This window comes from Oryza brachyantha, chromosome 5 (assembly GCF_000231095.2).
Source record: "Oryza brachyantha chromosome 5, ObraRS2, whole genome shotgun sequence".
NCBI classification, from domain to species: Eukaryota; Viridiplantae; Streptophyta; class Magnoliopsida; order Poales; family Poaceae; genus Oryza; species Oryza brachyantha.
In genome coordinates this window covers 4,432,026-4,444,355 of record NC_023167.2, presented here as the reverse complement: position 1 = coordinate 4,444,355, position 12,330 = coordinate 4,432,026, and the positions used below count along the sequence as shown (strand labels likewise).

The following is a 12,330-nucleotide window of genomic DNA, read 5'->3' as shown; positions in this document are numbered from 1 at the left end:
CAAGCAGCTATTGATCCAAGGCCAAGAGGTAAATTAGCTAGTACAGTGATGTCACTTGGCCACACAAAAGGGTAGGTAAAATAAGGCAAAAAAGAACTGATTAAACAACATAGGATTAATGGTTACAAGATGCAGGACTGCAGGTAGGCCAACCCAGAGGGGAAAGGAGAAAAGTTTTCAGGAGGAAGAGAAGCACCAAGGGGCAATATATAGATAGGCTCTCCACAGCTACCACCATTCCAACCTTTCTTTCCTTGAACAAACACTCTCCTCTCTTCCTCATAGTTTCTCCCCGGTGATTAGAGAGAAATTAGCAAACATGCACATATACGAAGAGCAGGGTGCTGAACCATCCACAGGCCTGATGGTAATTGCTTTTCTTGGCTTGAAGATTCTGAATTTTATCTTTTCTTTTTCTTTTAGTATCCATTTTGCGATTGTTTTGGATTTAATTGCATGCGTATGGGGAGCTAGCTTTTGGGGCTAGAGTCATGGCTGCTAGCTTGGTGTGGAGAAAACACCTAGATGGAGCTAGAGATCTTTACTCTTTAAGCAAGACAAGAAAAAAAAGAGAGAAAGTGAGAAAGGAATGCACACAAGATCAAGGAGATTGATCAACCAGAGCACCAAAAATCTCTCCTTTTTCCTCTTGATCTCCAAGAACTCCTCAATTCAAGAAATGGCATCCCTCCGGCATTTCTTGATTTCTTGCCGTATACATAGATCCATCGTTGTACACATGTTCTGAGATTTCTTGATAATTAACTCGCTTGTGTTCAACATGTTGCTGATGAACTCACATAACTGAAATTCTGTGTGGCTGGAACTGAATCAGATGAATGAGGCGGCGGCAGCAGCAGCAGCAGCCGCTGCCTCCCCCGGCTCCGGTGGGTCGGGCTCGGCGGGGGCAGCGGAGAAGACCGCCGGGAGAGGCAAGATCGAGATCAAGCGGATCGAGAACACGACGAACCGCCAGGTGACCTTCTGCAAGCGCCGCAACGGGCTCCTGAAGAAGGCCTACGAGCTCTCCGTGCTCTGCGACGCCGAGGTGGCCCTCATCGTCTTCTCCAGCCGCGGCCGCCTCTACGAGTACTCCAACAACAGGTGACTGCTCGTGCTATATATACTCTGGGTGCCTTCTTCCTGATCTTCACCAGTTCTCTCTACAAATCAAATTAAACCTGAATTGATTAATCCATGTGTGATTCTTTGTCCGAATTGGAGCAAGTTAGCTGCTACCTTTTCTTGTGACAAAGAGGAGGCACGGTGAAAGGGGGATGTAGATGGGTGTTACATGTGCATATCTATCTCATTTTCTTCTTTCTTTTTTTTTCTGTTGCATATGCTTCGGTTAATTAACTGTCTCGTTTACTTCTGTGCTTCTTGATGAGGGGGCAGGCAGTAGCAAACTAGCAAGGGAGAAAGAAATTTTCAGAAGTTCCTTTGTGTGTGTGTGTTGTGAATCTTGTGATGAGCTGTGTGTGTGCTGATGTGCGCATTTCTGGTGTCTCTTTGTGCCTGTGTGAGGTGAGCTAGATGTGCAGATAGATTCAGCACAGTGTATGCTTTGTGAAGCAAGCAGGCAAGCATGTACATGCTTGTGAGCTTTTCTTGTGTGTGATGGGTGCCTGTGCCTGTGTGTTTTGCTTTGGCTTGGTGGTCCTCTCCTCTTTTCTTGCTCCATTTATGTTCTTTCCTTTCTCTACCTCTGTCTGTGTGAGGGAGCCTTGCTTAGATCCTTCACACCTCACTGCATATAGAGATCATGTATTATACTTTTCTCTCTTGGCTAGGCAATTTGTGCAGTAACTTGGTAACTGTATATATGCAAGTGAGAGAGCTAGCTTGATGCATTTTTTTTTCTTCAGAGGTAAAAAGGTTGTATACACGAGTGATGCACACCATGATCAATGATCATTCAGATTCTTTTGCATCATCTTCCTCAGTTCTGATATGTTGCCAACCAATTGGAGGTTAGGGTTAGGGTTTCATCACATGTATGCCCCCATCTCTATCTCTCACCTGCTTGTGTTTGTGTGTGTATGCAGTGTGCTGTAGATGTTACTGTTGTCACTAGTCCCGGGTTGGTGTCTCCTCTCTGTTCACTAGAGCCATGTGTGGTGTCCTCGTGTTAGCACGACGCCCATCACGAGAGCTCTGGGCCCCTAGCTAGCTATCCCTCTGACACCAGCACTGTACTTCTCATGAGGTACCCAAACACTGAAGGCAGCAGTAAATAGGGAAAACAGTGCAGTGAAGTAGCCATTTCCCCCTTATCTGTATGGGTTGGACTTTCATGTGTATTTTTTTGTTACTAGTTTTTACAAAATTAGTATATTATCTCAGTATTTTTGTTGCTCCTCTTGTTTATTTGTTGTGCGATTTCAAAGATGACTTAGGCCGCTTTAGTTACCCCCTCAAGTTAACTTATCCCTCTTTTTTTCGTACGCACGCTTCCCGAACTGCTAAACGACGTATTTTTTGTAAAAAATTTCTATAAGAAAGTTGTTTAAAAAAATCATATTAATCTATTTTATATTTTTTTAATAATTAATTTATCATGTACTAATCTATTATTACGTTTTCCGTGCTAGGGATAAGTTAACTTACCCGCTCCATTTGAACGCGGCCTTACACATGTGCACATAATACCACACACATAGACCATACTCATACACAAGTGAGTGCTTAAATGGTTCCTTTGTTTTGGAGTAAAAACAAGTTACTTGGTTTTTTAAGTAATAATTCATATGAATATTATTCGGTTTGTAGGAATTAATAACATAAGTTTTTTTAACCATATTTCAAAAAGTATCCCGAGATACCATATTTTTTTAGTGTAAAAGTTTAAAACATTGAGGTGTCATGTAACTTAAGATACCAGAATTTTGCATTAAAAATTTTGGTACCCCAAGTTACTTTTTAAGGATGGTGAAAAACCCATAATATAATCAAAGAAATTTATGCCCACTCCAATTCCTTGGAAAAAATTCTATAGATTGATATTTCTATTCCTTCATCTATTTGTTCCTATGGGTTGAAATTCATCCAAACCAAACAAGTCCTAATTGTGTCTATATGTACAGACAAGAAAGAAAAGATAAATTTATATACTAGCACCTTAATTACTAATAGATCAAGTCGTTTATTTTTCTGCCAATTTTTATTCAATTTTTTGTGCAATACATGCAAAATTGTAAGTTGTACATAAAGCATCTTAATTTACTAATAGATCAAGTCAAAACATAATAACTTATAATTATGTAAGTTTTTTTAATAAAATGAATGGCCAAATGTGTTTCTAAAAGTTAATAACATCATCTAATAAAAACCAAAGGATTATATAATCTACATGTATGACATGATGATCTCCTAGCTTATGCTATAAATCCTAGTCCGTGAACATGATTCTTGCAACTTTTTTAATGAAATGCGATCTCCTTTGACCACATGAAGAAACTAGACAATTAACACATCGTTGTTTCTCTGTACTAGCGGCCGGAACCTGCAAAGAAATTAGCAAAATAAAATAGTGATTGGACAAAATCCAGCCAGTATATTTTTGAACAGGGTAAAAAAAACTAGTACAAAGGCATATATATATAGGAAGGCATATATATACTTTAACGGTTAACAAATAAATTTTAAATGGTTAGACTATGATAAACGAATATTCATTGTTTATATTTAGAACATAACACACTTTAATAACATAGTATATTTGTATCTATGACTAAACCTTTGAATAAAGTTGAAATATAAATATTGCCACCTTTGTACCGAAACAGTAGACACTCTGTTGAGTACTGTGCATGTGTGTGAGGGGCTGCAAGCATGCAAGTGTGCAGATGCAAACTAATGGGCAATGACGCGGTCGGTACTTTATTTTAGGCATGTCTTCGATATACCTATATAAATATATGAACAGTAGAATATCTTTTCCGTTTTAAATACATAATGCACTTTTCTCATGTTTTTTTTTCAACTTCCAATTTATCTGTCTACTACTTAAGCAAACTTTAATGTAACATTATTTAAAATAAAATCTTTATAGGATGAATAATAAGTGCTAAAAATGAAATACATTGGGATGGAGAGAAGTACTTCGTCCTACCCAAGTAATTGTAACACTTAAATCTTATCCTGAAATATAAGCAATTCTAGCACTATTCACAATACTATTTGTATAATCAATCACTTCTAGAAACTTTTCATTTTATCCTCACATATACTCTCTCTCATATCTATTTCTCATTTATTGGAATGTATCATAGTTATTTTTTAATTTTAATCTTTACTAAATAATATAGAAATATTTATATTATATTTTCTAATGGATGTACTCCCTCCATCCTAAAATAAACCAATCTTTTAATTTTTACCTACAATGTTTGACTATTCGTCTTATTAAAAAAATTTATGATTAACATTTTTGTTTTTATTAGATGATAAATCATGAATAGTTCTTTACATGTGAGTAATGTTTTTTTAATTTCTTAAAAAAATTTCAAATAAAATGGATGATCAAACGCTAAACACGAAAACCGAAAGTTTGTCTTATTTAGAGACAGAAGGAGTAATACTTAGAGCAGGGTACAATAGTAGACTATATGGACACTCACAATGCTAGAAACTAACTTGGTTTCTATATTCTAGGATATCGTGTCAAGAAGTATCTTTCACAATGCAACTTTTGGATATTGTTATCATATGACTCACTTGTCTCTTTTACAGACCGACTTGTTTTACGTGAAGTCATTGGGTCTTAAATTAGAACTAATTTCTTCATTTTTATGTCTATCTCTTCAATAAATAAACTGTCACATCAGTAGAATGTTTACATGGCATAATAATAAATACAGATAAAAAACTATTCTTGGGTCTGCATTGGGAGTGGTCTAAGCTAGCTATAAATATATTTTAAAAAGATAAGAGAGGAGTGAGAGAGCAATGAGCTACTAGCTACAACATTGATCCTATGTGCGTATGACATGCAGGACCATATATTAATATTTTATATGTAACTATTATATAAATTGACTATAGATGAATTTTATTAGTAACTAGTAGGAGTTGACTGTACTATTAAACTTGCTCTTAGGTGGTGTTTAGATTGAGAAAATTTTTAGGAGAAGTGTCACGTCAAATGTTTTGACCGGATGTCAGAAGGGGTTTTCGGACATGAATGAAAAAACGAATTTCAAGGCTAGCCTAGAAATCGTGAGATAATCTTTTGAGCCTAATTAATCCGTCATTAGCACATGTTAGTTGCTGTAGCACTTATGGCTAATCATGGCTAATTAGACTCAAAAGATTTGTCTCAAGATTTCTTCGATAACTGTGTAATTAGTTTTTTTTGGTTCATCTATGTTTAATGCTTTATTTAGGTGTCTAAAAATTCAATGTGATGTTTTTGAGAAAAAATTTTAGGAACTAAACAAGACTTAAGTTTGTATTAATGGGAGACTAGAAGAGAGAAAAGCCGGTGAACCGGTCAGAATGGTTAAGGTCCCTGGCTGGCTAGCTTGGACAGTAGTAGTACACTAGTACTCCTAGCTGGTTCTCTCTCTTGGCTCTCTCTCTGTAACCATTGGTCAGTTGGACGATTCACTGTGCTTGCAGCCAATCATGCATTTGCTGTACACTACTAGTCCTAGGTGTCGCCAATAGGATTTTCGAGGATAATAAGGTTTTGCCGTTCGTTGAAAAACATTTAACTAATCATTGCTAATAACTAATATTAATACTCGATAATATGGAAATATTCATTTAGAAATAGGTTCAGAGAAGTGTTGCTGCACTAGTACTGTTTCACACATTCTGAGTGTTAATTTGTTGCCGTTTGTTGCGGCATAGAATGTACTTAGCTCGCAGATTTGTGATTTTTTTTATCTACAGATGTTTTTTATTCCTCAAAATGCATTCCAATTAATTAATACAGGCCAGAGAAAGTGCCTATATGTGTATGTGAGAGAGAAGCTGACTTGCTATGCTTTATCTCCCTCCCATGGTCCTTGGGAATAGTTGTTTGGCACTACTATACGTATGCACCATGTACTCCTTTGTGATGTGACATTTGCTCTCGTCTTGCCTTTGGGAAACATCTTGTTTTCATGTTGAGTCTTGAGGAGGAAAGGGAAAATGATATGATAGTTTCTTGGTTATTTTTCCTATGGTACTTATTGCCTATGGGCATGCCTGAGATTGACAAAGGGTTGAAGTAGGAATGTGACCAAATGATCTTGTCTGTCAATTGGAGTAAGAATGTGACCAAATGATATTGTCTGTCAATTTTCAGTAGCACGAATAGAAGGAGGTTCATAGGAGTACATCTTTTTTTTTATGACTTTATGATATCCTCTTTGGTTTGTATAGTAGCATATGAACGAAATTATATATTTTATATTTTTCCATATTAAAAAAGGCTAAGTAATATGAAGATAATATACCGTGGAGCTCCCATGGCTTCTAGTGTTCGTATTAGCAAAGACATTACTAATTGTTAAATCCGTAGAATACTGGTAATATCCTATGAGTACCAATTAATTACTGCAGATCAGACATACATAAGTCCCAAGATGCTTTTAGAATTTATCCAACTACAATTTATGCAGTTATTTCTAGAAATATATATGCTTATATTATATGTAATGACAATACCGTTTACTAAAAGGTAAGTTTCATGGAGTAATTAATATCTTATTTTTAACTGTCTCTTGTATATATTTTACTTGGGACTTCTATCTAACTAGTGTTAAGATTGAAGAGCTTCATGAGAAGATGAAAAAAAAACACAAAGAAAAAAAACTGAGTGCGTAGATATTTACTGATCATGAATGAGAAGTTAGGTGTCACTACACATTAATTACTGTCAACATAAGTTATCACCGCGCCCTATTTCACCATACCGACTCGTGAGCTTTCGTCTATCGTAATAGGGGCCGACTCCGATGCATTGTATTAGTGATAGAATTTAATCTACACAGTTGATATATTTTATTGGACGGTTGTGATTAAATTGTACTACCAACTATATTAGGGCCATGTTCGGCCACCAAATAAGATATCTAACTCCTTTCTTTTTTCACACACACGCTTCCTGAATTACTAAAAGGTGTATTTTTTGTAAAAAATTTTTATAGGAAAGTTGTTTTAAAAAATCATATTAATCTATTTTATATTTTTTAATAATTAATAATTAATTAATCATGTACTAATCTATTACTAAGTTTTTCGCGTCGGATAACTAACCCCTCTCCCTCCAAATGAACGGGCCTTGTAGTACAAATTTAAAGAGATAATATCGTCCTTTTATTGTGATATTTATTGCCAAAAAACAAAATTACAAAATACTAGCAATCAATTAATTAACAAAGTACCAAAATATCCTTTTAAATTAACGGATAAGATTAGTTGTACTAGTAGTATAATACTACCAGTAAAATGCACCGGAGAGGGACCCATCATAATATTATGTAAATTATGAATAAGGGATAAGTTTGGCATCCAATTAACCCAATTCCAATTTAAATAGGAAAGAGTTTGAAATGTGATGTGGAGCAATTCCCTTAAAAAATGTTTGAGTGAATAAAGTATGAATATCCAAATTAATGACATCTTACCAGATCTGTCAGATCGTTGAACTCTGATAACATGAAATGCTAACACAACATATTTAATGAATGTAATTTGAAAGTAATCGTAAATCACATTTGAGCATGCAATACATAGATGGCAGAGTACTGTACGCCTATCGTCCAATTTAGTTGTGGAAAGATGTCCTCGGTAAAGAGCAAGCTGTAGCAGGTAGAATGACTTGTGATGTAAAATCTGAACTTAGACTCCTGTTCAGACATCTTCCATCTCTCCTGGACCTGGTGGATTTGAGATTATTCTTCCAGGCATTTTGAATCGTAAAAAATCTATAACACTTGTCAAAAAACTGAAAGAAACTTTTACTGTGGTCAAAATTTCGTAATTATTCTTCTTCCAATAGATACAGTTAATATTTGTTCATAAAAAGGGAGTCCCATATATGTATAAATAGACTAACTATTTTTGTGTTCTAATGTACACAATTTCAGCGTGAAGGCAACAATAGAGAGGTATAAGAAAGCCAACAGTGACACCTCCAGCACAAGTACAGTTGCAGAGATCAATGCCCAGGTAACATCATCTGTCAGCATAAAATATTTTCTGGATCAGCCCCTAGATTGCATGCAGTATTTTGGTTGCTCTTATCTTCAATAAAAAATGAAGAGACTGAGAAAAATCTTCAGATTTGACATCCGAACAGAAGCTCTTTGGACACTAGTACAGTATTACACAATGAAAATTCCAGTGATGCTAATTCTATACAGGGTAAACAGTCGTGCAGACATATCTGTGGTTGTCCACTGGACAACTTTGTTCATCATTCCATGCTTGAAAATTGGACTGAGGGAGGCCGGGAAGGGATGGTCTACCTATCCACGTTTTTGGCACTTTTGTCATGCATATACATGCAGATTCATTAGCAGAATACACATTAATATTGTATGGGTTAATGATGCACATCTGAACAGAATAAACATAAAAGAGTCAGCATTTCAGTTAGCAAGTTGACAAGAAAAACTTGTCATGATTTTAATCATCAGTAGAAACGAAAAACCACACTGATGACATGTTTCTAAATAAGCTCAAGCTATAAATTTGCAGCACTACCAGCAGGAATCTGCTAAGTTGAAGCTACAGATCACCACCCTGCAGAACTCCAACAGGTTCACTATTTCACTTAGCTGCATATATTTTGTTGTTTCTTGAACTTGGCAAAGTATTTCATCTATAAATGGCCTCTTCATCACTTGATGAATTAGGACTCTAGGAGGTGATAATATCACCACCATGAGCCACAGGGATCTTAAGCACCTCGAGGGCAGATTGGACAAAGGCTTGGGAAAGATTAGAGCGCGGAAGGTATATTAGTTGCGTGCTATATTCAGATGCACAAATATGAACATTCTCAGTTAAAAATAGAGCATGCTATTAATTCTTCTAATTCCATGAGCATTCCATACCCTGCAGAACGAATTACTGTGTGCTGAAATTGAGTACATGCAGAGAAGGGTAATTATCAGCAATATACAAGTATTTTTTTCTTGCAAATTTATTTGCTTAAATTGACATCATAGAGAGCCTGATGTTTTCAGGAAATGGAGCTGCAGAATGACAACTTGTACTTAAAAAGTAAAGTAAGTGTTCTGTTCTTCATTACAAAACAAATTAATGTGGTTAATCTGAACCACTGAAGCTACTGAAATTCTACATGGTCATACTAATGAAGGTTGCTGAGAGTGAAAGAGGACTGCAGACAGTGAACATGATGGGTGCAGCATCAACAAGCGAGTACGTGCAAAACATGGTCCATTACGATCCAAGAAACCTCCTGCAGTTCAACATCATGCAGCAGCCTCAGTATTATACGGAGCAGGAAGACAGAAAGGCCTTCATCTCAGGTAAAATATTACATATTATAGCTGATTCTGGGTGCATATGCATTTTAGGTATTTTTCAGTTGGATCAAATTATATATAGAAGGAAGAAGGCATATATATAAGGTTAACCGTCTGGAGAACTAATTTTGTTTTACTGCTTACCTTTTTCTTGCTCTTGCAGATGAAAGATGAATCGTTTTGTACAATGCAACTATCTCAGTCATGCATGAAGCTTCAGGGGGGTTGAAGCTACATGTAATACTGTGATATTTTATATAACTATAACTCTGGTGTGTGAACTTGTAAGCATATTGGCATTATCAGTGTGATGTATCTATCAGTAACAAATACTTCGACCTGTGCAATTCAGATACTTTGCCCTCGTTTTTCGCTTATGTTTATACTTACAAGGTAAAATTTAAATTTTAAAACATAAATTTGAGATTAGTTTTGGAAGATTTTATCATAGTTTATTTTCTGGCCTTTGTTGTTAGATTTTACTCACAAATTACTTTTAAATAGCTCAAAACCATTCCGCTTATGCTTAATTTCAGTGAAACAACGTGCCCGTTCATGTCAATCCATTCTAAGTTTATATATGCACTATTGGTGATATTTTCTTCTCCATACATGTAAGTGCTGTTTAATTAGCTGCAATTTGTCAGATGTCACTTGAGCTGTGAACTACGTTCTCTGCATTTGCTTGCGTGGACCTTGTCTGACATGAACAATAATAATTTTAAGAAATCTTGAATAATTACAGCGCACGACAAAGTTTTGTGCTTAGGTTTTCAGTCGTTATATATGTTCTTCTATAGACTATGAAAACCACCAGCAGATCCATGTAGGTACAGCCCGGTCAAAACAGAAACAACTGCAGTAAACTGAAAGTCTGGAGCTAAAGTTCTGTTACTCTAGCCGGCCTAATTATCAGCTTCAAATTCAGAAATATGGAAACTAATTCTTCCAAAAACAGAAACGGAGAACAGAAGTGTGCACAAAATTGCAAAACATAATTAACAAAGGGACTGTTACAGGTAATTGATCTCCTAACTAGACATAGCAACTTTATTCATGACATCCGACCTACCTTACAGAAAAATGAAAAAAATGTTGCAAATAGCAAAATGGCAAACTAATGTGAGGAAGGGCTCCTTCCATGTTCGTTTCCTTTCTTTTCCTCGTCCAAGTAGAGGCTTCAAAATCTATGGCGACGGGGAAGAATTTCAGAGAAAAGTTTTGGAAGTTTTCGTGCGCCCAAGGAGAGAAAGGTGGACATTTAAGATGGCAAATGGATGGTTTTTGTAGGCTGCAATGGTTTGCATTCTAGATAAAATGGGGGTGGAATTCCTGGCTTGAACGGTGCATTGTGGGTAACTGTTTTTTTATCTCTATCAAAAATCAACAAGGTGTACTGCTTTGGAAACAACATAGTTGGAAATACCGATAATGACCCTGTGGTCAAGAACACGCCATATTCTGACTAACATAAGAGAACACGTCATATTTTGAATAGAGCTTGGGGGCTACTGTCAAAGTAATGGTTATCGTAGACTTTACAATGACGTATATAAGATTGTTGAGGATACCGCATACCTAATGTTATAAAAAAAAGTTTGTTATGAATAAGAACACATGCAGGGTCAGAAGTTTGCCCTAGATTTAGAAAGTATGCTGCAGTCTGATCAAGGTGCAATAAGACTGCTCCTATGAAGTAAGGGTGCCTTGAGTTTTACATAGAAAAAGCCTCACCATTGGTATAAATACCAAGGCTTCTATTAGCAAATGAGCGCTGGGAGCACGACGCTGAGCTAGACCCCTTTTGTGTTCAAACTAGGGGTGAACCGTACACTACAAACCTACTATTGAATTATATCAGAACAAGACAAAAAGAGTAGACACCAAACTTTAAATAGGTTTGGACTAGTATAAAGCATAATATCCTAATCTTATGTTCTTGATTTATTCGTTAGCTACCATACTTCAGCCACCCCCTCTCTTGGACAAGGTCCTCCCCTTGTATGCTCTCTTGGGGGACCCACATCCCAAGAAAGGCTAAAGTAAAAGAGTAGTATAGGTAACTCGTGGACCACTCCAACAAAAGTTAGGCAATCCATGTTTTGTTGGTGATAGGGTAGAGGTGTGCGGCGACACGTCCCTTGATTTGGGCTTCATAGGTTAGTCTAATAGTGGTGGAGGAAATGGGGAACATGGTCTAGGATATAGGCCAACCGTGGTTTTGCCGCCTACACTAATGGGAAGAGCTATCCATCATGTCAAATTAATCCCATCAATTGTAGGTCCCATCCATCATGTCTGTTAGGCAACGCAAGCACATGAACACACTACATCATGCTAGATGTCCCTCCTACCACATTGAATAGGGTAGTTGGGGCCTGTCTTGGCCCCTAGCTCCTCTAGGTTCAACCTATTTCATGGAAACACGAATTCTGAGGATGGCGTGACACGAAATACTTAGACTTGGCGACCAGCCCAACCAAGCCAGCTCGAGCCAGTCAGGTTGGGATCATCAGCTCGGGATAAAGAAACATCGATGTTTCATTCCCAAGGAAGATCGTTAGAGCAGAGCACATGTTAACCATCTTGTGGTTTTCAAGGCAGACCATGAATACTTACTTGCTTTCACACCTTGCTCCAAGTCCACAAAATCCATGCATGTCAGTTCACTTGTTGGGAAAATATAACATATAGCCACTAACTTCTATTGTCAGCTATCTCTTTTTTCCTCTAGCTAAGATTAATTGTCTCGGTCTTGCAGGAACCATGATTCCCATACCAATAACTTGCAACATTTTGAGAGTTGGGCTCTCCCACCTAGGGAGGGGTTGGGCTACCT

General features: G+C 36.8%; 1 protein-coding gene across 1 annotated transcript; it reads left to right on the top strand.

The window, feature by feature from the left end:
• The first annotated feature begins 228 nt into the window (after positions 1-228).
• Positions 229-9,898, top strand: LOC102722117 (MADS-box transcription factor 58). The gene is made up of 9 exons (XM_006654080.3): positions 229-367; positions 836-1,104; positions 8,085-8,166; positions 8,698-8,759; positions 8,856-8,955; positions 9,064-9,105; positions 9,189-9,230; positions 9,323-9,494; positions 9,655-9,898. Exons 1-9 carry the CDS (start codon positions 320-322, stop codon positions 9,663-9,665), a joined length of 828 nt encoding a protein of 275 aa, XP_006654143.1. The 5' UTR covers positions 229-319; the 3' UTR covers positions 9,666-9,898.
• Positions 9,899-12,330: the final 2,432 nt, after the last annotated feature.